At 42.5% G+C, this 23926-nt stretch overlaps 1 protein-coding gene across 4 annotated transcripts in view; it reads right to left on the reverse strand.

The window, feature by feature from the left end:
- The window catches only part of LOC137958462 (uncharacterized), a 96727-nt gene that overhangs the window by 70659 nt on the left and 2142 nt on the right, over positions 1–23926 (reverse strand). For 3 of the 4 annotated variants that reach the window (XM_068805495.1, XM_068805498.1, XM_068805497.1), the window contains exons 3-8: positions 23252–23593; positions 15372–15560; positions 15088–15171; positions 14917–14976; positions 14552–14596; positions 13790–13989 (exon numbers count right to left, since the gene is read on the reverse strand). In XM_068805495.1, coding sequence (XP_068661596.1) covers positions 13790–13989; positions 14552–14596; positions 14917–14976; positions 15088–15171; positions 15372–15560; positions 23252–23560 — 887 coding nt within the window. In that variant the 5' untranslated portion in view covers positions 23561–23593. The remainder of the gene's footprint in view (positions 1–13789; positions 13990–14551; positions 14597–14916; positions 14977–15087; positions 15172–15371; positions 15561–23251; positions 23594–23926) is intronic. The other variant, XM_068805496.1, reaches the window with a different exon arrangement.

Raw genomic sequence — 23926 nt, forward strand, 5'->3', positions numbered from 1 at the left:
TACAACATGCCCTACTTTAAGTGAAAACCCTAATTCTCTATATCTCCTACTCTACGTATCCCCTTTGCATAAAATTTAGTTTGTAGACATAGTTTGACATGTAGAATAAGATTACAGTAAGAAATATAAATAAGGACAAGGTAAAATGACCAAAATGTCCATGTTGAAAAGCATAGAACATTTGTTCCACAATCTACCATCGAACAGATTTGCTTGCCATAGCATCAATGGACACCGTGTAGTAAGGTTCCCATAGCTTGGCCAAATCTTCTACTTCATCCATGCTAGTTGTAATAAAATAAAAATGTTGCATCACTATCCTAGGCAAACTTCTCATCATAATAAAAACATGATCATTGTGCCCATCTGCTGCCCATTTCCTCCTGAGTTAGTTTGTTGAAAAGCTTAGACTCAGTGTTGGTCGTTAGTCTTTGTAGCAGCCCAAGTGCAATACCACTTTCCATAGATGAATTATGGGTTGTGTGGAAGTGGACATGGGTCTTAGGGTCATCCCCAAGCTCCGGAGGATATTAAGTTTCTCCTCTTGTACATTCGCCAGCCTTGTGGCCTGTAAAAGAGCCAACCTCTATGGTCAACTCCACCTTTTTCTCCTACCGAATGTTTGTAATAATCAAAAAATTGTCCGATCAAGCAGTGTACTCATCTTGGCATGAGTCTTATTCTGGTGGTCACCCTCTCCTCAAACAAACCTTGCAAGGCTAAAAAACTTGGTTTCAAGTGACTCAACTAGGGTGGAGCCAAAGAGACTCAGCGATCCTCCGACGCAGTTCCCAGAAGACGGCAGCCAACGAGAACTCCAGCAACACTGGCAAGTGATCTACTTCCACCCTCTTCCGATATGCACGTCAACAGGGAGGTTTACGAAGAAGCTCCGTCGCCTGATCTGCTTCGACCAGTTCGAAATGGTGGATATGCTCGTCAATTCGAGAAGAGTGAATCCAGTGCAAGAGTTCCTTGCTCTGGTGTCATCGTCTATTATCGTGTGATGGGAAAGGAGGCTTCTTTTGACACGAACCAGCTCGATGATAGATGCAAAGGAACCAATCAGGATGACGAAGAAGACAACTGCGGTTGGACAAAGGATCGAACCAGGAGGACAGTTCGAAGAGCAAAATCGGGATCCTCTGAGACAACTTTCAGTTTTGAAGGTTCGACTCTAACTATTGGGCGCACTGTTGCGCACATGGGACCATCCATTCATATCACTATCCTCACTGCTGGGAAGCGAACATTCATCTCCTTTCCGGCAATTGTATGCTCTGACTTCCTCGGACATTTTGACGCTATCACCTTTGATGCCACTTGCAGCACTCAATCCAGTGAACTCTAACTCAGAAAGTTCACCTTCCACTTTTCTGTATTCTACTACAAAGATCGATGGGAATGCAAAATCGCTCAGACTCATGGTGAATTGGTAATGTCAAGAATCTACATTCCCGAGCATGTTGGATCCTTCGACTGGTCAGTGTTCCGGGCGGCCCTCAGAGATTACCTTTCGTCCAAATCTAATACTCTGACAACCCAATCTCTGGCCATTCAGCACCCACCCTTCTTCAACAGACACACTTCTCCCCATTACTGTTTCCTACCCCCGTTTCAAATCCAGCTCCCTCATCGACTACTCCTGACTAGAAAACCTCCATTCCCCTCTACCTTCGCCCCTGGATGTCCATCTCCCCCTTACTCCTTATCACGTGGGAATCACCTCCGTGCAACTACTGCTCTCGCCACCATTGTTGACTCCAATTGGAGCTGTGAGGGCCTCGCTGCCTGGTTTGGTGCGCATCTTAGACTGGATTATCATCCGCAAGTATCCTATCTTGGACCCCTGGCCTGACTAATCTCCTTTCGATCCATCAAAGATAAGACCATCGCCTTGAACACCCTCTCTTGTTGCTAAGCTCCTCTCGCCAGATTTACGAACTGGGACCCCTCAGTCCCTACCACCCATTTCAGTCAATGGATCTCGATTTGGGGAATTCTGATCGAGCTATGGTCTGAAGACATTCTTCGCCGGGTTGCTGCTACCTCCAGACGACCACTCTTGATGGCGCCGGACTCTACCTCTCAGTCTCACCTAGATGTTGCGGGCTCTTCATTATTCCAAACCAGCACTGGACCGGGTATTCGTTCTTCAAAATCCTGGTGGGGGAGGAATGCTTCTAGGCCAAGGCTGTTTTCAACGAGCTCTTGTGCACTACTACAAGAAACGCCAAGGAGAACTGGCAATCCTCACAGCAACAACTCGCTTTGACCGAGTCATGCTACTCAACCTGGCAATCAGCCATTCACCCCCTTTTTGACCTCTGCACCCACATCTAGTGGTTTTTTGAATTCACTGCCTCGCCCTGACATCCCTGCACTTGTTGCCTCTTCCCCTACCTTTCTCCCAGACCTGCTCTTTCCCTCAACCGCCATCTGTGACACTTCAATTCTCCTACCCTGCCCTGTCATCGTTGCCACCACTAGTCCCACACCCAAAGCCTCATCAACCCCACCCTTTCTCCCTAGCCCCCCAGTCCTTTTCCCTACTGACATTAATTATCATTCAACCAGGCACGGCCCTCTCTCTCGACCCAGTCTTTTGAACCCCCAGACTGGACAGCAGCCTCCGTACCTGATGCAATTACCCGATTCTCAGTTGCCACCTCCCAACCACTCAGAAACTCCCCCCTTACACACGTGGCCATCTCAGCCCCCACCCCCCAAAATTCCTTCCCGCAGAAATGGCCTCCCCGCCCCCTTTTCCCGGCCATCCTCAACCTAACCAGGATATTTGTGACTCAGAGTCTACCACAAGCAACCCAGCATGCTGCTAGTATCCCCAGCATGAGTCAACCTGGGAGAAACCCCCCCCCCCCCCCCCCCCCCAAAAAAAAAAAATTCGTTTTGAGAACTCACGGTTGATGTATGCTGATTTTGATAGCCTTATAGCTGATTGGTGGTAGAGCCTTGTTATTGATGCAGGCCTGATTAGAAGCCTGGGTAAAGAGGGAGTCGCTGTCCCTCAAAACTCAGCTCATCTTCTCCCTCACTTCCGTTTCCAAGCATGCAAAGCCATCTCAAATCTAGGGTTAATTTCTTCTAAGGGCACTCGGATCCAGAATTTTTCTTCTCCAAAGTCCAATTTAATCAATTGTGGTTCCACCCTGGGCTCCGCCGAAACAATGAAAGCTCTGGTGGAGTCAAGCTTGGCCATGTTGATCATGTACTCATCTAACTTGACCAGGCTTCTAAAGGTATGGGCAATGTAGCTTATAACCATCAGCTGCCAGAGTTGTGCAAGGAGGCCGAGAATCCAAATCCATTGTTCGTTGCATTCAATGGAGTCGAGCCAAGTCCACTCCCGAATATCAGAGTAGAGGCAATGAGTGGGGAAGTCAGATTGTAGCACCTGAGATTTTTCTTTTGGTTCAGTGAACCACATTATCCAATTCCCATTCCCGAGAGAGGAGCAGATAGGTTCCTGGTTTGAATAGTATGAGGTTAACCAGTGACAAAAGTCCGCACCCATTGTCTTTCAAGAGAAGGGGTTGACCACCGATCCTAAAGCCATCTTCTCCCGACCATCAATCAGCCTTTGTAGGTGGATGATGATAGTGTAATAGGGCTGTGTACTAGTATTCAGCTTGGGGCTTGGGCTGATAGTAAGAGGAGGTGTGGGGGCGTGGGTAGTGAGCGGAGTATGCAGAACGGAAGGCCTATATACAGGTCTTTGGCTAAAGAGGTGGAAAGTGGGTTAAATTTGGATGGGAAGGGGGCATAGAGGCTACTTGTGAGATTTGCTGCAGCGAAAGGGAGAAGCTCTTCAAACACTCAATGAAACGGCTAAGCCCAAACCCAGTAGCAATGAGCCTAGGGATGTTGCTGATTTTAGGATCCCACAATGATTAAGGAAGAACCAACCAGTCTAGAAGAAGAAGAAAAATTCGGAAGAGAGACGGGAGAAGGGGAGAAGTTGAAGTGAGCGTGAGAGAGACGGGAGATGCAATTTCGGGGCGATTTTCGTGAAAATTGAGGGGAGAGAAACGTTATGCGTAACGTGCGCCCATCGACACGTATCGTGGGCCAGAGAAACGCATAACGTGTGCCATTAGCTTCGAATGTGCTAACATGCGCTGATTTTCGAAAATGAGTCGAGACCCTTCTCCGGTCACCTTCCCCACAACCGGAGACCGGAACCCTCGACGCCAGACTTCTGGCAAGGACACAGCCTCCTTCTCCGACACTGATCGACGGAAAGAAGTCGACTCTCCGAGAAGACAGAAATTCTGACCTAGAAAAATGTCACTCTAGACCCTCGGAAACCTTGGAACTCCCCTCCGACGAGACAACAAAATCTCCTACGGAAGGTTTCGATGCCAACTAGAAGACGATCTCCTGGCGAAAGAAAAGGAACCCTCATTTCCATTTCAGTTACGGGAAAAACAGAGTTATAATGGAGAAAGTCGCCCAGAGCTCCGAACTGGATATTCGCATCTCCTCTGTCGTCGGATCGAAGATGTCCTTCATCTGTGTTCCGATGGAAGCCACTTCAAGCTTCGTCCTTCAGTTCCAACGAGTCACGAACGAAGCTAATCGAACCCGTGAACTTGGACATGGGATTCAATTTTCTTCCTGTCGGTGAGCTCCTTTCAGGGACAAAGAAAGTGTCGTGTCGTCCATCGGTGGGGCTCAACAGTGCTCGCCAAGATCTATATTCCCGAGGCCACCAACTCGGGATTTGGCTGGAATGAGTTTGAAGAAGCCATCCGAAGCCTCTCTCCGACGCAAACTTCGGTAGGAGGAGCCTCCAAATCCAGCGGCAACACCTAAGCATCCCCCCCCCCCCTTATTTCCGAGCCCCAGCAGAGACAAAACACTCCTCTGAGCCCATTTCTCCCTCCAACCAGCCCTCCCCTTCCTTCGAAATTTCCTAACCCAGCCATTCAAAACCTCTTTTCAGACCACCATGTCCCATCACACCTTCTTCACTCAGAAAAATCCAAATCCCTCCCTACTTGCTCCATAAAGGGCGACAATCTCTGGCCCGTTCTATCCTAGTCCACACCTCCCCTAGTATTATCAAATCCAGCATCCTTCAATGGCTGACTGATGAGCTTCACCTCCCCTACACACCCAGAATTTCCTACCTCAACCCCCAATCCTGGCTTGTTCATTTTGAAACCCAGCAAGAGTCTTTTGCGTCTTGATGAGGCTCGGATCCTCATCAATCCTATTCGTTCTTGCAAAGGACACTACTTCCGATGCATTATGGTGGATAATGCTCGATTTTGGATCTACATTGAGTTGGCAGATATGGAAGACTTCAGAAATGTGATCTTGAGTCCTACAGCTAAATCCAGAGATTCTCCACAGCCTATCCGCACATTGAGAGCAGCAACCCCGGTCTCATCTCCCCAGCAGATGCGTCCTAAACGAGCCAGTCTTACAACTGGCACTAATGCTATTCTAGTTGCCTCTTTGATAGTCCCTCCCTCCAGCCTACCATACCACCTACCCACCCGCCCATCTCAACCCAGATAGAATCTATCCCAACCCCCAAATACCTACATTTGCCATTCACCCTCCCAGATAGTGGAACTTACCAAGGTGATGGGCATCATCTACACGAAGCCCCTCCGAGAAGATAACCACCTGTCAGAGAAGTCCAAGAAAAAGACTAGTGATCAATGATCATTCTGTCTTGGAATGTTCATGGAATTGGATCCGTGCGTCTTCGTGCCTTAGTTCGAGACCTCCTTGCCTCTACCAAGGCAAATGTTGTTATTTTCAAGAAACCAAGGCGGCTTCTCTGCCCCTTGGATATATCCGCGAGTTGTGGCCTCTTAAGGAGCCTGGATAGATTTCTGTGGATGCGATTGGATCGGCTGATGGCATTCTGATGGTGTGGGACACTAATACCATTGAGGTGCTCGATCGTTGTTGTGGCACTTACTCCCTCGGAATAAAATTGAGAGACAAAGGATCGGGGAACATTTGGTGCCTTGTGGTGTGTATGGTCCTACTAGACACCATGAGAGACATCTCTTCTGGTATGACCTTTTGAGGACTTGTCAGAGGTGGCCCATTCCTCTGATGCTTGCAGGAGATTTCAATGTTACCCGCTTCTGCCACAAGAAATCACTACCCTCCTGGAGAATCACTACCTCCATGAGGCTATTTTCAGACTTTATTGGCAGTTGGGATCTTGATGAGGTTACTCTAACTGGGAAGACCTTCACTGGGTCAAATGGCAGACAACACCCCGTCTTCTCCAAGCTTGACCGCTTCTTAGCCAACAACGATTAGCTCCAGTTATACAACAATGCCACAGGCTAAGTCCTGAATAGGGTTGTTTCCGACCATTGGCCGATTATGGTAGATCCCCCCCCCCCCCCCCCCTTCCCTCTTTCAAATTCAACAATGCTTGGATGGCGGACCCCTCTATCCAGTCCTTCTGGGAGAGGATGGTCATTGCTGGCCCGAACGGGTGGACTTTCCCAGCATAGCTCCAGATGCTGAAGTCGTAGTTGCGATCCTGGGCCTCTGCAAGAAAAAGCCTCTTCCTCAGACGAGAAAGCCTCCGTCCTTTCTCAGATTTCCACTCTTGACTCTAAGGAGGAATCTAGAAACCACTCTTCCTCGGAAGTAACCATCCGAACCATCTTGGTGGCTCGAATTGGAAAATCATCCGAACCCGGGCTGGGCCCTCCCTCGGAAACTGAAAGCCCTCAAAGCAAAGATCAGAATGTGGGATAAAAATCACCGTGTTTCTGCTGCTTCCCAGAAAGATTCGATTCGCCGCCGCATTTCTGAGCTGGATCTACTGGAGGAACAAAGGTTAATCTCTCCTACTGAATTTTTGCTTAGAAATAAATTAAATGCTGAATACCGTACATTTCTTCATTCTGATTCTGTCCGTTGGAAACAACGTTCAAGATTTCGTTGGATGGCTGAGGGTGATGGAAACACAAAGTTTTTTCATTCCATCGCCTCGGCCAGGAGGAGGACTAACCGTATCACTGCTCTCTGTAACGGAGACCAAGTGGTAACGGATAGTGCCTCCATTTCTAACCTTTTGGTGAAGTATTTCTCAGAGCTATATTCAGAAGTCTGTTTCAGAAGACCAAAAATCCATCAGCTCAATTTCGAGCGCATCTCAACTGAAGACGCAATTGATCTTGAAAAACCATTCTCCTCAGAAGAAATTGAACGGGCTGTGCTGGGCCTTCCTAAAGATAAAGCCCCCGGACCAGATGGCTTTAATGGTGAGTTTTTTCACTGTTTTTGGGATCTGTTAAAAAATGATGTATGTGCCTTCGTTCCCAATTTTCACCAAGTGGGAATTACTCACTCTGGAATTGGTGCATCTTTTATTGCGCTTATTCCTAAAAAAACAAATTCAGAGGAGCCTAAAGATTTCCGGCCCATCAGTCTCATTTCCAGTTCATATAAAATTATTGGTCGTCTGTTGGCTAATCGGCTAAAAGCTGTCCTTTACAAGGTAATTAATCCTTGTCAAAGTGCTTTTATCCGAGACAGAAACATCCTGGACTCTTCTCTTACTGCTCATGAACTTCTTCATTCGTTCAAAAAATCTTCCCTTCCTAGGTTTGTTCTGAAAATTGATTTTGAGAAAGCCTTTGACCGGGTTGACTGGAAACTGGTGGATTATCTTTTTGACCGTATGGGTTTTGGTACCAGATGGAAATTCTGGATGAGGAGTTGTATTTCCTCCCCTTCTTATTCTGTTTTGGTAAATGGGAAACCCCGAGGATACTTCAAATCCTCTAGAGGGATCAGACAAGGAGACCCCCTTTCTCCATTTATTTTTACTCTCATTGGAGAATACCTTACCTCTATGATCCGGTTTGCTAAACGTTCGGGTTGGCTCAGTCCTATTTTTTCTGATCCAATCCAAGACGTCCCCATTCTTCAGTTTGCAGATGATTCTATTCTTTTTGGAGAAGGGTCCATGAGACAAATAAAACGCATGAAAGCTATCTTGAATATCTTTGAATTGACGTCTGGTCAAAAGATAAGCTGGGAGAAAACCACAATCTTTGGTTTTAATATTGATGCATCTATTCTCAACTCAATGGCGAACTATCTGGGTTGTAAGGTAGCATCAATTCCGAGTACATATCTGGGCTTACCTTTGACTCCTTTCCTGCCTTCGAAAAATTCCTGGTTTCCGGTTGTTGAGAGGCTTGAGAAGCGTCTGGCTTCTTGGAAAGGAAAATTTTTATCCAAAGCTGGTAAACTGGTTCTAATTAAATCATGCCTTCATGGAATACCTTCCTATTTCTTATCTTTGTACAATTGTCCAGCTTCTATTCGGGATAGAATTGAATTTTTGAAAAGAAGATTTTTATGGGATGGGCCAAATGGGGAAAAAAAGGTTAATCTTGTAAAATGGGTTGATGTTTGTAAACCAATTGTAATGGGGGGCCTCGGGATTCGTGACGTTGCTACCACCAACAAGTCTCTGCTACTAAAGTGGGTTTGGAAGTACAACATGCAACCCAATCTACTGTGGCGCCGAATGGTTGCAAGTAAATCAGGAAAAGAGAGAGGTTGGTGGACGGAGGGGGGAAGATTTTACAAGTTATCCCCTGTTTGGAAGAAAATTGCCAAACTCTTACCTTGCTTCAAAGCCGCCGTCAAATGCTATATTGGAAGTGGTGAAAGTACTCTTTTCTGGTCCGATTGGTGGATCGGGACTAGTTCCTTAGAGGAAAGTTATCCTCTTTTATTCCAGCTGTCAAGATCTCGAAGTTCAATGATTTCTGACCATTGGCAGTCCTCGGGTGGGTGGAATCTTCATCTCAGACGGGCATTAAATGACTCTGAAACTGTTGAAGCAACTGGCCTGATCAATTTACTTTCTGGTGTGGCCTTAAAAAATTCTTCCGATATCCTCATCTGGACACCCAACAAACAAGGTATGTTCTCTTCAGCCTCAACGTACCATCATTTGATTTCCTACCATCCTCTTCACGCAGAACATCCTGTTACTTTTGCTTGGTCGCTCCCGATTCCTCCTCGCATCAAATTTTTCATTTGGACGGTATGTCTTAAAAAAATTTTAACTTCTGACGCTTTGCAAAGACGAGGCATTAATATTCCCAATCCAGAATGCCCATTTTGCAACACATCTCCTGAAACAGCAGATCATACGCTTTTGCATTGCGAATATGCTCATAAGATTTGGACCGAATTAATGGACAAGATCGGTTTATTATATTGCCCTTCGCAAGATTTGCTAAACACTATTTATACTTTGGTTAGCTCCCATCTTCCGAAGTTAGGGAAAATCTTAATATCTTGTTGTGTTGGACACATTGTGTGGAATTTATGGAAAGAAAGAAATAATCGCAAATTCAATCAGAAATCTATTCCTCGGAATATTCTCTGTGATCAGATAGTTGGTCAAGTTAGCTCTTGGGTTCTCCTTCGCAAAGAATTCTGTGATCTAAGAGCAACTAATATGAGGGAAAATTGGAGAAATGTTGCGAAAATGTCTCTTATTTCGAAGGCTCCTATTATGATAGAATGGACTAGACCTCCTCCTGGACACTTTAAATTAAATTTTGATGGAAGTGCTTTCGGTTGTCCGGGCCCAGCCGGATTTGGTGGAGTAATTCACGATGATCAAGCAAATCTTCTCTACACTTATGCGGGTCCAATTGGAGTATCAGACTCTACTTGTGCGGAATTACATGGCTTGCTCAACGGGCTGAAACTCTTCAAACAAAAAAAGGACGGTGCTCTCTTGATCGAAGGGGATTCTCAAGTTATTATAAATTGGTGCTCCAAGCCTTCAAAACCTCCTTGGCGTCATTGGAAGATTTATGATGAAATCTGTAATTTAACTTCTGATTTATTATGTACTTGGAAACATGTACCAAGATCTGCTAATCATTTAGCCGATGTTCAAGCTAAAAAAGGCGTTACCCTCCAACATCTTGTTGTGGAGGAAATGTCTTTTTAGTTTTTTAGTTTGTATTTTATCTCTTTTGAATGCATTTACAACTCTTCTCAAAAAAAAACCCAAAGATATGCCCTCCAAGGGCAAATGCAGTCCTTCACTCATAGTGAGTTCGTGCACTGGAAGCAGTGTGCAAGATTTAAGTGGCTTGTTGAAGGGGATGCCAATACTAAATTCTTCCATGCAGTCGCCTCTACACGGAGAAGAGCCAACCGCATCACCACGCTCAGCGTCAATGGTGAAATTACCTCAGATCGATCCCTTATTTCAGACTCATTGGTGAACTTTTTTGCAGAATTATATTCTAATTGCCAGCCAATTCGCCCTTTCTTCGAACGGGTTCATTTTCAAACTATTTCTTCGGCCACATCTAGTCTCATCAAGCTCCCTTTCTCCAGTAAGGAAATTGAAAAAGCAACACTGGGTCTTCCTTTGCTTCGCATTCTGGGCCCAGATGGTTTCAATCGGGAATTCTATCGCCGATGCTGGCCTTTCATCAAAGATGATACTGTCTGCATGGTCCACTCGATCTATCAGCATGGCATCAAATATAGGAGCATCGGAACTTCGTTTATTGCCCTCATCCTTAAAAAAGAAGGTGCAGAACTTCCATCTGACTTGCGGCCGATCAGTCTCACCACTAGTGCCCACAAGGTGCTTGTGCGCCTCCTTGCCAATTGCCTTAGGGCAGTTCTCCCTATTACCAATCATAATGGTCAGAGTGCTTTTATCAAGGGAAGAAATATATTAGATTCGGTCATGACATGTCACGAGCTCATTCACCATTTTAAGGCTTTAAGCTTCCCAAATGCATTATAAAGCTTGATTTTGAGAAAGTCTTTGACAGAGTTAATTGGAAGCTTCTAGACACTCTCCTGAGGAAGTTGGGATTCAGGGAAAAATGGAGCTTCTGGATTCAAAGTTGCATCTCCTCTGCAAAGTACTCCTTTCTTCTCAACAAAACGGCCTACGAGTATTTTAAGGGATCCAGGGGAATCAGGTAGAGAGACCCCCTTTCCCCTTAGCTCTTCAATGTGGTAGCGGAATATCTATCCTCTTGATCTATTCGGCCAAGAACATGGGTTGGCTCCTCCCCATGACGAACTGTGTGTAGAAGTTCCTAAATCAATGATCCCAGAGGGGGTAATGAGACATATTCAGTGCATTTATACCTGTACTAGCCATCGTGGCACTCGTTGAGGAAGGAGGATGAGTCTCGGTAGTATGAGAAGCAATTGACCCAATCACTATAATAATTGTTCAATTTCCTCATAGGATCCAGTATGTGAGGAGGCGTCCTTTTCTATGACTATACAATTGGCCCAAGTAGGCTTACCAAATTTTTCCTCACATTTCTCGAAAATATGATTAGTCCTATCACAATGAACACATTTCCGATCCCCCCCAATCATTTCGGCCACGGGTAGAGTAAGAGCGACGTCTACCTCTATTATTACCACCATGAAACTGACCATCAGGCTTACTAGTAGAAGATTGAAGATTAAGAACAACTGCTTCTGAGAGAGCTCCACCTGACTCATTCTTCTGTTAAAGGCTTACTCAAGGGTGGTAACAACCTCATTGACCAACAGTTGGGCTATAATAGCATCATACTCAGGCCCCAAACCATCCAAAAACTGGGCTACTTGAATCTTATTTTTTTTCTTACGAATGTCTTCAATATTCATAGTAAAAGGATGGAATATACTAATCTCTTGTAGTACTCCCCTCAGCTCAGTGAAATATTTTGTCACTGACTACCTCCATGCTTCATATTAAAGAACTTCACATATAACTCATAGATCCTTGACAAATTACTCTCTTGAGACAAAATGGAAACCAAGGTAATCCGCATTGCCTTAGCAGTACTACAACTCAAAATCTGGTCACTAAATTTGGATTTCATACTATTGACCAACCAGGTCATTACTAAATTATCTTCTATCACCCAATCATCAGTACCAAGCACCGTGGGATCATCGGTTATATATTTTGCCATTCTTTTGGCTCTCTAATACATCAAAACATATCTAGACCAGAGTACATAATTTGATTCATTCAACCAGATTTATCTAAATAGACAGAGAGAATTTCACATATGAGCTCTCAGCAGTCCTCTAGAACACCCGTGTGCTGCAATCAGCCTTTACATATCACTAAACACCACAACTCAGTACACTAGAGCGTCAATTAACCCAAGCGAAACACTTTCCCCGAAATTCTATGCTTGCACAGTCAAGTGGACCCCACACCGAATTCAATTAGGGCAATTCAGCACCCAATTCACTCAATTTTGAACCAATAGTGATCAATTTCAGCAATTGAGACCATAAATTGATGAAAGAATGACCTAATTGTAAGAAACCAAGATGATGCAGGCTATATGGATGATGACGCAAGAATTGGGTTGATGATGCAGGCAGATTTGAGAAATTTTTACAAATTGGGATCATCAAACACTTCTAAATCCCAATAATCAATCAAATAGAAGCAATAATCATTAGCCAAATGCTAAGATAGGCAGAAGAAGGGAAAAATTGGAATTTTTACCCTACCAGTCTAGAAATTTGAAAAAAAAACTTTAAGGAGATGTTGAAAATGGAGAGAAGATACACAAAATCGAAAGAAACTTACCCAAGACTTGCATTACTACTTTGATACCATGAAAAATAATGGGGAGAAAATAGAAGAGGAGAAGCTTTGTTGCCTTGGCATCCGATCCAGAAATGCCCGTTTAGCTTCCTTATAATCACGATTTAAGTGAAATTTTACAAACGGAAAAAAATGCCCCTAAATACTCAAAAATACTTATCTCCTAAAATATATGTATAAATTGAATAAAAATTTAACTAGAGATAAAATAAGACAATCTCTATCTAATAGTCATACTATAAGAGAAAAATGTAATGTGAAAAATATGGGAAATGACCAAATTAGTCTATGATAGAAGTAAACATATAAAAGTTGATTGACATTTCACTCAAGGGGCAGTGATGAGTGGTAAGATCTTGACTCCACATATCAAGTCAACGGATCAGCTTGAAGATGCTTTGGCAAAGGGTGCCTAGGAAAAAGGAGCTTATGCTATAACAAGCTAGGGCTCTTTGATATATATGCTCCAATATGAGGGGGAGTTTTAAATATTGTAATCCTGGGGCATTTGGCCATTGTACACATGGGTAGATTAGTCATATCTCCTCTCTCATAGGTTTGTTGTATACCTGATTATGTGCATAGTTATATATTTAGTTCTTTAGAAATGTAATTTTTTTTGTAATTAAGAAAGAAAGGCATACTTCTATTTGTAACTTTTTTCTTAAGTAGATGTAAACAAAGCATAGGGGTTGCACTCGACTGCTAGCTGCTACTGCTTCTGGCTTGCAGCAACTTTGTTCCACTCTAATTTTCTTCTTCTCACTTCTTTCTCTCTTCCATTTAAACTTTTTGAGGGAAAGATTACAAACATACACGGAATGAGAGAGAGATCCTAACAACATTGGACATTACATAAGACATGTTCATAAATGCACCATCTAAATGATCCCAAAGTTTTTTTCTGTTTTCCTTTTAGAAAATGGTAATTTCGTTAAAAGAAGAAAGAAGAGAGAATAGAAATTACAAGAAGGCCTCTAACAAAAAGGCCAAAATAAAAGGAAAATCCACAAGAAAACCTGTAACCACAAAAACAAAAACAAAAACAAAAAAAAAATCATCCAGCATCAAAATATGCACCTCTTCCAAATGATCCAAAAGTAACATGACTAAATTGAGGACGAAAGAAATCAAAGTATGCACCTGTTCAGCACACCAAAGTGCAAATCAAAAAAAGGAAGCCTTGAGAGAATACAGTAACACCGTGGTGTTGTCATCAGAAGACGACCCAAAGATGGGAAGGGATGTTCTTCCTCAGAAATCATTGATATCAACCCTGAACCCTTCTGAACAATCTCTTCAACTAACATACAGCATCCATATAAAGTAGAGTCATCAGCCACCTAGCAGAAACATCAACAAACCCTTCATACATTCTGGTAGGAAAATCCATCAACTAACACCGTAGACACTTGTCTCACCAGTATGTCAGCAGTATTATCAAAACAGAACTAAAAAAACAGTAAAATAAAAATAACTTTGTATTTAGGATTTAATTTGGGAGTATGTAATTAAACACAATTACACCTAAAGGACTACTAAATCTGTGTCAGAAGTTGCACCATTCTCTCCCCTACTCCATGAAATTGAAGAGTATGTACATCAGTTATGAACATCACTCTGGTTCAACCAAGTGGAAAACCCGGCTAAACAAGGTTGAACTAAACCAGGAAGGTGCCACTTTCGGAAACCTGGAGATTTGTACAACTTTGATTACCACTGTTTAAGTGTCTGTTTCAAGAGAAATCTTTACATGCAAACCATACTTTTACTATGAAGAGAGTCATACTCAAACAATAGTGGCAGAATACAATCTAAAGAATCATTCCGAGAAAACCATTTTTTTACCATTAGAGAACTATTTATAGGACAAAGAGAAGGCGAAACAATGCAAAGGCAAGTTACCTGTAAGCGGAACACAAAAGATAAATCACTATGATTGAGGTGTTCCTGCAAAATATAAAAAGATAAAAATGTTTTATGTCATCATCTATATCCTTTTACTAATTTTGAAAGAGAGCTTGATTAAGGGAGCCAAAAAAGACCAAAGCTACCACACAGAAGAGGGAATCCCTCAATGAGAGATTGGTGGGTGGTCCCACCTTTAACTAGAGAATCAGCTAAACCATTAGCTGATCTTAAAACATGAGACCAAAAAATTACATCAATAGCTAAACCATCAGCTGATCTTAAAACATGAGACCAGCAAATTACATCAACTGCAAGATCCAGTGAAGCAAGGAAGCCCACTACAGGAAACAGATCAATACCTGTCCAAGGAGTATTTCATTCAATGCACTCATTGAAGGAGTTCTTTCCACTGCATGAACCTGGGAGTAACTTACTGAACTAAGGACTATTGCGGCACATAAAATAATATAAGATTTTCAAATTCACATAAAATAGCGTTAAATCATATTAATTTGGAAGTTGACACAAACCTCCAAACCACCAGGAAAACAGAAGGACAAAAGATCCTTGTACTTTAGTGGAAGCTGCTTATCAGGAGGATAGACAAATAAAACCTGTAAATAAAAAAATAGTAAAAATATTTACCTGGAAGAGCTAACGAAAAAACATAAAGAAACATGCAAACCAGAATATGGAATCCAAAGACATTACACTGCATCAATAAAATGATAGGTCTGACCGTAGTAAACATTAAGCAATTTAATCTATTGAACTTAAACAAGCTTTTTGCTAAGAAGGTATCAAGTATCAGCACCTGAGGTTCAATATTTTGTTCCCCATTTGCTTGATTCTGAAAACTGGGTGCAATTTTTAAGGTCTTAGAGCCTTCAAGGTTTTTCTCAAACATCTGCTTCTGAAGGGCCCTGATGTCACAGTTTGGGTGGAGCCCCACAATAACTATGCTCTCATAAAGCCTAGATGGTTCTTTCACTGACCTTTGATCCTGCAAATGTTAAAAATATCAGAGACGTATTACTCCAAACATGCATTCAGGAAAGTTATCCAGAAGATCATATGGACCCAAAACACAGCAGAAACTTTTAAGAGAATACTGTTGGACCAATCACACCGGCCGGGGATCAACATACCATATTAGAACTAGCAACTGCAGGTTTATCTATGTTATCAAGTTGGCAGAGATCGAGTATCTTAAATATACACTACATATAGGTAACATAGAAGTATACTAACTCCACTGGAAGATTTCCTTCTCAAGCACATCTTGGCTAAGAAGAATAAAAGGCTTTCAGCCTGTACTAATGAATTGGCTAATAATCGACCTGTCACGTGAGTTGTGATAGATCAAAATGGAGTAAAAGGATTCATGTAGGCAAGCCCAACATAACCCAGATAAGTCCAAGGTGATGATGGTGGCCCTCTTGTACCTCCTCTTTAAAATTTTGCCACTTGGAAAATCAAGATGATCAAGAAGAAAACAACTATAACGATTATGATGAGGACAAATCAGTGAGATACGAATTGAACTAGGGAGTATTATGATTCCAAGGTTAGCTGTGGGAAAGAAAGAATATAGTTGCAATAAATAAGAAATAAATTTGGGAAACTGAAACTTAATTTTTAAGTTGATGAAACACTATACTAGAAACAAGACTAAAAAACTAATATGCACTTTTATAGGTGATGAAAAACTAAACTAGATAGATATGCAGAGCTCATTAGATAGAACGTGTGATCTCAGTATCAATTAAATGATGTACTTGGGAGTGATGAGGAACTTTGACCATCTTCCCCATCAGGGGCATTTGCAGACTGGTAAAATGAGAGAACGCAGATAACCAGAGAGCCACCGTCAAGGTTTCAGGTCATGATCAGGTAAGGTTAAGGCTGGACAAAGTTTCTGATAAAGGGATTCATCAAGGAAGAGAAAGAGAAAGATTCAAAGATTGGTTGTCGTTCTCCTTTCCACGTGGAAGAGTGTATTGTTTATTAATGAATTTCTTCTTTTTTTTAAGAAAGGTGATTCTATTAAGAGAAAGAACCAAAGGAAACAAAAAAGGGTGAGCTAACCCGTAAAAACAAGAGATTGCAAGGAAGCTCCCTGTTTGGCCAAACCATCGGCCACAAAATTTGTTGATCTCGAGATGTGAAACCAAAAATAATTAAATAGGCTGACAATTTCCATAATCTCAAAAAAGGTGTCCCAATGACGCCACGGTGGCACTGAGGATTGCTCACACCAACCGATCACCACCTTAGTATCTCCCTCGATGTGAATGGGCCAGTGCAGTGATGGCTGAAAGCACAAAGCCCATCAAGGAGGTTGTGGAGTTCATCCGTTGTGGAGTCCGCAATACCAAGAGGGCCAGCGAAGGAGACGATCTGGTTCACTAGAGAGTCACGAACAACTACACCAAATCCTGCTAACCCAGGGTTGCCGAGAGAGGAGCCATCAAAGTTTTAACTTAAGGACACCGGCCAGCGACAGGTCCACTCAAGAACAACTAGGGCTTTGAAGACGTATGGAGTTGGGCAAGACAACTACAATTGTCTCTGATGGAAGATCTTGAAAAGGGGGAAAAGGTTTTCCTAGAGTGGAGCCATGTAGCAATATTTCCTTAAATAATTTCAGCCCCAAAGAATGAAAGTCGAGCATGTCGAGATCATCATTCTCCCAAGGTCAGGTATGGCGGTCCCTGCAAGCATCCGACAGGCTGCAGGATGATCCGCAGGAAAGCAGAACTGGAACCCAATTTGGCTGAGATTCGATGTCCAAATCCCCCAAGAGAAAGGACATAAGAGGAGCATGTGGCTGACAGTTTCCCTGGCAACTTGGCAAAAAGGACAAATGGTGTCCACCCCAAGTTGGCGACGCATCCTGAGATTGTCAGCTATGAGAATTTTATTGAGGTAGGCACTCCACATGAAGAACTTTACTTTTGAGGGGGGCGCTAAGACGCCAGGTGAAATCCACCGCATGCCCGGAGCTGTGAGTGAGCCATCCTTGAATTGCAAGATATGGGGAGGATACCGAAAAAGAACCACTCTTATCAGGCCACCAAATTAACTTATCAGATCTGTTAGCCTGAATTTTGGTCGGCTTCATGGCTTCCAGAGCTTCCAAGTCCGATAGACCCCGGCGAGGCTGTATGTTCCAGCCCCCATTACTGGCGGCTTCAGCAACTGAAATCCTCCTCAGCCTGGATATTCTGAAGAGGTACGGAAAAGAGTTCTGAAGAGGCATATCACCCGACCACCAATCATCCCAAAATCTAATAGACTGGCCGTTACCCACATAATACTGGATTGCCGAGGAGAAAATCGGGAGAAGGAGAAAAAGAGATCTCTAGATAGAAGATAAACGCCTTCTGTTTCCCCCCTCGGTCCACCAATTCGAGGAGATGCCGAGTTTTGCTTGCACCATATCTTTCCGAGTTTTGCTTGCACCATATCTTTCCAGAGGTTTGTGAGTTTTTTTCTCCTCTTTGAAGCAGAAATCTACATAAAGGAAGATCTTTTTCCACGTTTTTGGTTACTGGTAAGTAAAAATCCATTTTTTTCTCCTTTTTTCTCTGCCATAACTTTAGGGTTACTTCTCCTACTGTTGTAAGAACATATTCTAATATTCTAAAGCACCAAAAGAGAATCTTTTATGCTGATTTGGAGGTGTGCGCCAAAATTCCAGAACTGTAACCACTGACATCATCTATGCACCTGCTGACGTCAATGGTGGTGCAGGTTGCAATGCACTTTTTCTTCTGAATTTAATCCCCTTATTGGATTTTCTGGACTGTTTGATCTCCCCACATCTTATAACTGCCCAAATTGTGGTTTTTTTACATGGTGGAGCCACTTCAACTACTTGATTAGGAATTTTTGAAGGGTTTATTTAATATATTTATTTTATCTTTTATATCTGATATGGCTGACTCTAGTGAGGTTTACATTCCAGCAAAGGGGTCATATAATCCTGATGGTAAAGATATTATCACTATCACCTCTGATAGGTTGAGTGGTGATAACTACCTTACTTGGTCCAGACCTATTAGAATGTATTTGAAGGGCAGGAAAAAGTTGAAATTTATTAGAGATGACATTTATTAGAGATGACCCTCCTATTCCTCAGGATGATGATTGGGAGGTTGAAGTCAGTCAAGAGATGACTAGGCTTGTCAACAGCATGGAATCTAAATCAGGAGCCAAGTCATGAACTTTGAAACTGCCAAGGCTATGTGGTTGTCCTTGGAAGCTCTTTATGGACAAGAGAGCAATCTTTCCAAGGTTTACGAATTATATAAAAAAAAATTGGTTTGAAAAGGGTAACAGAACTGTGACAGACAACTATAGTTCTTCTTTGAGTATATGGTAGGAAATTAAGATGAAAGGGAACTTCGAAAACAACAAAATCAACTCCTTGTGGTGAAATTTCTAGATGGATTGGGTGTTGAATTTGACAACATAAAGGCACAAATTTTGGCCTCAGATGAAATACCTAACCTCTATACTACCTTTAATAGGGTACAAAGAGTTGAAAAGATTATTATGCCTTGAGCTGGAAAAGATACTAAAAATTTTATTGAAGTTACTGCCCTTAATACATCAGCTACAACATCTAATTCTATTGATACGTCCAAGGGACGTACAGGGACTAGAAGAGGCAATGGTAGAGATAATTCTGGCAGAGGACAAGGACAAGGACAAGGAGATGGTAAATTTGAGCGCAAGTGTGGAATCTGTGGACTCACCAATCATTAATCAGATAGATGTTGGGAAAATTTTGGGAAGCCTATGTGGGCAAATGCTATTACACATGAAGGTACAACACCAGGGTCTAAAACTACAATCCCACCTGGTGCTCCAGATGAATTACAAAAATTGATCCAACAGCAACAACAGATCTCGCAGCAGCAGCAACAGATTTCCCAGCGTATGGCACAGGTATCTATTCCCTCTGAATCCTTGGCACATACGACTTCTTCTGCAGGTATGTCTGCATTCTCAGTGTCTTATTCCCCATCTTGGGTTTTTGACTCCAGTGCTACAAAAACACATGTCAGGTGTGTCCTCGCTATTTTCTGATTTAAAAGAGTTTGTTCTCGTTAAGCATGTTAATCCTGTTGATGGGTTAGTTTCACTAGTACGGACAATGGGAAATGTTACCCTGCACCTTTTCTTTCACCTCAATCTAAAGTGTTAGTTCCAGAATTTCTTTTAAATTTATTGTCTGTCAGTCAAATGGCTAAGTCTATGAATTGTCATCTCACGTTTTACCCTACTCATTGTGTTTCAGGAGTGACGAGGAAGATGATCGGTTTCGTTCGTGAAAGAGGGGAACTATACAATTTGGACAACCACAATTCAGATAGTACTTTACATGCCCTGCACAACTGATTCACCTCTTCAGTGGCATCTCAGACTTGGTCATCCATCTCCAGCAAAACTGATTCAAATAGTTTTAGATCTTCCTTTTAGTATTACTTTCCAATGCGAGTCATGTCAACCAGGCAAGCATCACAGGAGTTCCTTTTCCTATTTCCTCTCATAAAACTAGTAACCTTTTGAGCATGTTTATTCAGATGTCTGGGGTCCTTGTCCTGTGACTAGTCAGTTTAGCCATAGGTATTTTATTTCCTTTATTGATGATTTTAGTAGATGTACTTGATTTTTCTCATGCGAGAAAAATCTAAAGTTTTTTATGCCTTTCAGTTATTTTTTAATGAAATAAAGAATCAGATTGCGACTTTTATCCATATACTTCGTACAGACAATGGTCTTGAGTTTACGAATCGTAACGACACTATGATCTTCAGGGACGAGACTATGGAGGGTATTAGAAGAATCAAGGCAATGTTGGGGCTTTTAGAGTTTGAGTTCCAGGTAAAAGGTTAACTGAGGAAAGACCTATTTGCTGGGTTTCAACATTGATCAGGGGACTCTCTCGGATATGGCTAGAGTGTTGGGCTGCACTGTTTCGTCCACACCCACCACTTACCTCAGGCTTTCCGTTATTCTTGAGTCGTATCAACAAGGATCTCTGGGTGTCGGTGATTGAAAAGATCAAGTTGCGCCTTGCCACTTGAAAGGGGCATTTGCTCAGCAAGGCCGGAAGACTCACCCTCCTCAAATCCAGAATTGTTGGAATCCCGAATTATTTTACTGAAAAATATTAAAAGGAGATTTTTGTGGCGAGGCCCTAGTTCTGGTTTCAAGTATCATTTGGTCAGCTGGGTTGATGTTTGCCTCCCCAATTCCCTTGGGGACCAAGGAATTCGGTTATCCAAGGACATGAATCGTGCTCTGCTCCTTAAATGGATATGGAGATACAGCTCGCCCGCTCCCAATCTTTGGAAGGATATGGTGTATGCTAAGCTCAGCAATCCCTCTACTTGGTGGACTTCAGGCGGGAACAAAAGATGTTTATCACCTATTTGGAGATCTCTTTATCTCCTTCTCTCGATCTTCTCCTTTGCTATTCGTTATTACGTAGGCAACGGTCAATCAATCAGATTTTTGGAAGACTGGTGGACGGGCAATGCACCTTTGTAGAGCTCTTTTTCAACTTACTTCAGTCTCTCCCTGCAAAGAAGGATTTTGGTAGCTGAGGCTTTTTGTGATGGTGGGTGGAACCTCCACCCATGCTAGGGCTTATCGGATCTTGAGGCTTTGGAGGCCAGCCGCATATTGGACTCCATTCAGCCACCCTAGATTCATGCTCTTGTCTGGGACAAGTTCATTTGGTGGCCTAAGAGGAGTGGATCTTTCTTGGTCACCTTAGCTTATTACTTACTCAGGGGGTCGCTCCCAAATAGTACTGAGCACGAGGTGGCTTTCACTTGGCGTCTTTGTGCCCCTCTCAAAGTCAAATTCTTCATGTGAGCACCTGTCTCAACAAAATTCATTTGGCGAACGATCTTAGAAGGCGTGGCCAGCCCTCAGTTGATCTCATTTGCCCCCTTTGCAGCTCGACAGAGGAATCAATTGACCGACTTCTTTTATTATGCCCCTTCTCTTGGAGGGTATCTGCCGCCAGTTATATGCTCCTTAGCTTCTTTGTCCCCAGCCTTGGAAGATTGATGATCTCCGCTTGCATTGCTTTCATTTTGTGGGGTCTTTGGATTGAACGAAACCGTAGGCGTTTCAACGCCAAGTTTGAATCTCCAGAGAGAGTCGTAGACATCATTTTAGGGAATATTTTTGTTTGGCTTCATACCAAGAAGGTTTTCTCCCCCTTTTTTGGCTCTTCCATTAGAGAAAACTCGTATTGCCTTGCTCAATTACATGTGCACTCGAAGCCCCCGATAGTCATGGAGTGGTCATTGTTGCAGCCCAGTGCTCTCAAGTTAAATTTTGACGGCTCCTCCCTCGGTTTTTTCGGGAAAGCGGGTTTTGGTGGAGTCATCCGTGACTCTATGGGCAATAAGATCATCATCTCCTTTCCTGGCCCATTAGGTATTGCTTATTCCACAACAACTGAGCTCCATGGCCTCTGCAATGAACTCCACATCTTCCGGGATCATTGCAGCAGCCCTATCTACATTGAGGAGGCTCCTTACTTGGCTAAAGCATTAGCCACAGAATGTGCTGATCTCGGAATGAGAGACCAAAAACAGCCAAAAAGATTGACAAAATCCCAAATTTCAAAAAAGGTATCCCAATGTCGCCACGAAGGCAGAGGCATTCTCACACCAACCAATCACCACCTTGGAGTCTGCCTCAATCAGGATATTCCCGAAGCAGTGATCTCGAAAGACACGGAGCCCATTAAGAAGGCTTTGAAGTTCAGCCGTTGTGGAATTAAGGGAGCATTGAGAAGAAAAAATCTTTCCCTTTATGGTGTGTTCTTGTTTTATTATTTGTCATACTTTATTTCAATGCTCCATGCGCTTAATTTTTTTTAACTTAGAATCTCAATTCGCCACCCTCTTGAGAACCCACCTAGGCCAACATGAGATTCACCTACGGCCATGTCTTGGTGGTCAAGTAATTGGTGCCCCTTGGAGATTGGAGCCATTTCTTTGAAGAGATTGTAGACTTTTGCTAAGCATCAACTATCAAAAGGCAGCATGTGATCCATTATGTATCACGGATTCTCTAGCCAAGGAAAGTGTATCTCACTTTCACATCATTGTAAGCAAAACTTTCTTGTACCCTAATGGATTGAGCTGTTCTCCTCCTCTTTGCCTTGAAGATAAAGACCTTCTCTTCCTAACTAATATATTTATTATTCATTATTGAATTGTCACCACCAATTCAAAAAATCCATTATCCGAATAGATTAGCAGGAGATTTTATAAAACAGAGAAAAAGACATATAGGGACAAACCTTCAAGCACATATAAGAGAAGGGTAAGAAGGGTGAGAAGGGTGAGAAGGGTAAGAAGGGTAAGAAGAGGGAATAAGGTGGAAGGAGTTGCCCATGAAAAGGTATTGATGAGACTCTACATGAACAACATGACTATTTTTTATTGCTGACATTCATAAAACGATATAATGGCAATCTCCAGTTCCTGCTGTCACACAGAGAAACATACCCCTTCAAAAATAGTACAAGATGAGACTGAACAATTTACCTTTAAAAAAGTAAAGGATGGACTGTTACTAAAAGACAAATGAACCACAAGTTCTTGGCCCACAGTGATCAACATAGAAGATAACCACATAAGCAGAAAAACTTACCAAAGACTGCAACTGGAAGCTTGCCCATTGACGTTTTTGACTGGTAAGAACTTCTGGATTGTACATTCCTCTTTTCTTTACTTCTGGGGGAGGTGAGAACCCTTTCAATACTCTAGCAACATGTCTCTGAAGCTTCTGAATTTGGCTATCACCATTATCATCTTTGGATGAAAAGACCACAGAAGGACGTGGAGAGCGCGTAGTGGCAGCTGCAGCTGCAGCTGCGACAGCTCTTGCAACATCTTCAGTTGTTTGCATCCAGTAGGAGGGAGACCAACCAGGACTTCCTGAACCTTCATCCTTGGACATCTTCACAGGAGTAACTATTAATGTTTCAAAAACCTTCAATAGCAGAGTGTATAATAGAAAAATAAAGTTAAAAAAGAGAGAAAAAAAAAGAGAAAAGAATTGACATTTCTTTTTCCCCATCAATAAAATCTCATTCCATCGTTCAGAAAAGAAAGAGAGAAAATTGAGATCTTATAAGCTATTACTGACTGAGAAATAAATGAAACCGAATAGTTCTAAAAAATCAGGTATCATAAAAAGCCAATAACCAATGAAAGAAGCTATCACTAAATATGTAACTTGACATTCCAAGAGAATTCATATATGATTTTGCTCAGAAGGAAGAGCACAAGAAGATCAGACAAAAGATTGGTACTTGCAACTTTT

The sequence above is a fragment of the Aristolochia californica genome, unplaced genomic scaffold, assembly GCF_029961685.1.
Source record: "Aristolochia californica isolate CCGP_79_NKW_82.1479 unplaced genomic scaffold, dmAriCali1.0.hap1 SCAF_3, whole genome shotgun sequence".
Taxonomy (NCBI): Eukaryota; Viridiplantae; Streptophyta; class Magnoliopsida; order Piperales; family Aristolochiaceae; genus Aristolochia; species Aristolochia californica.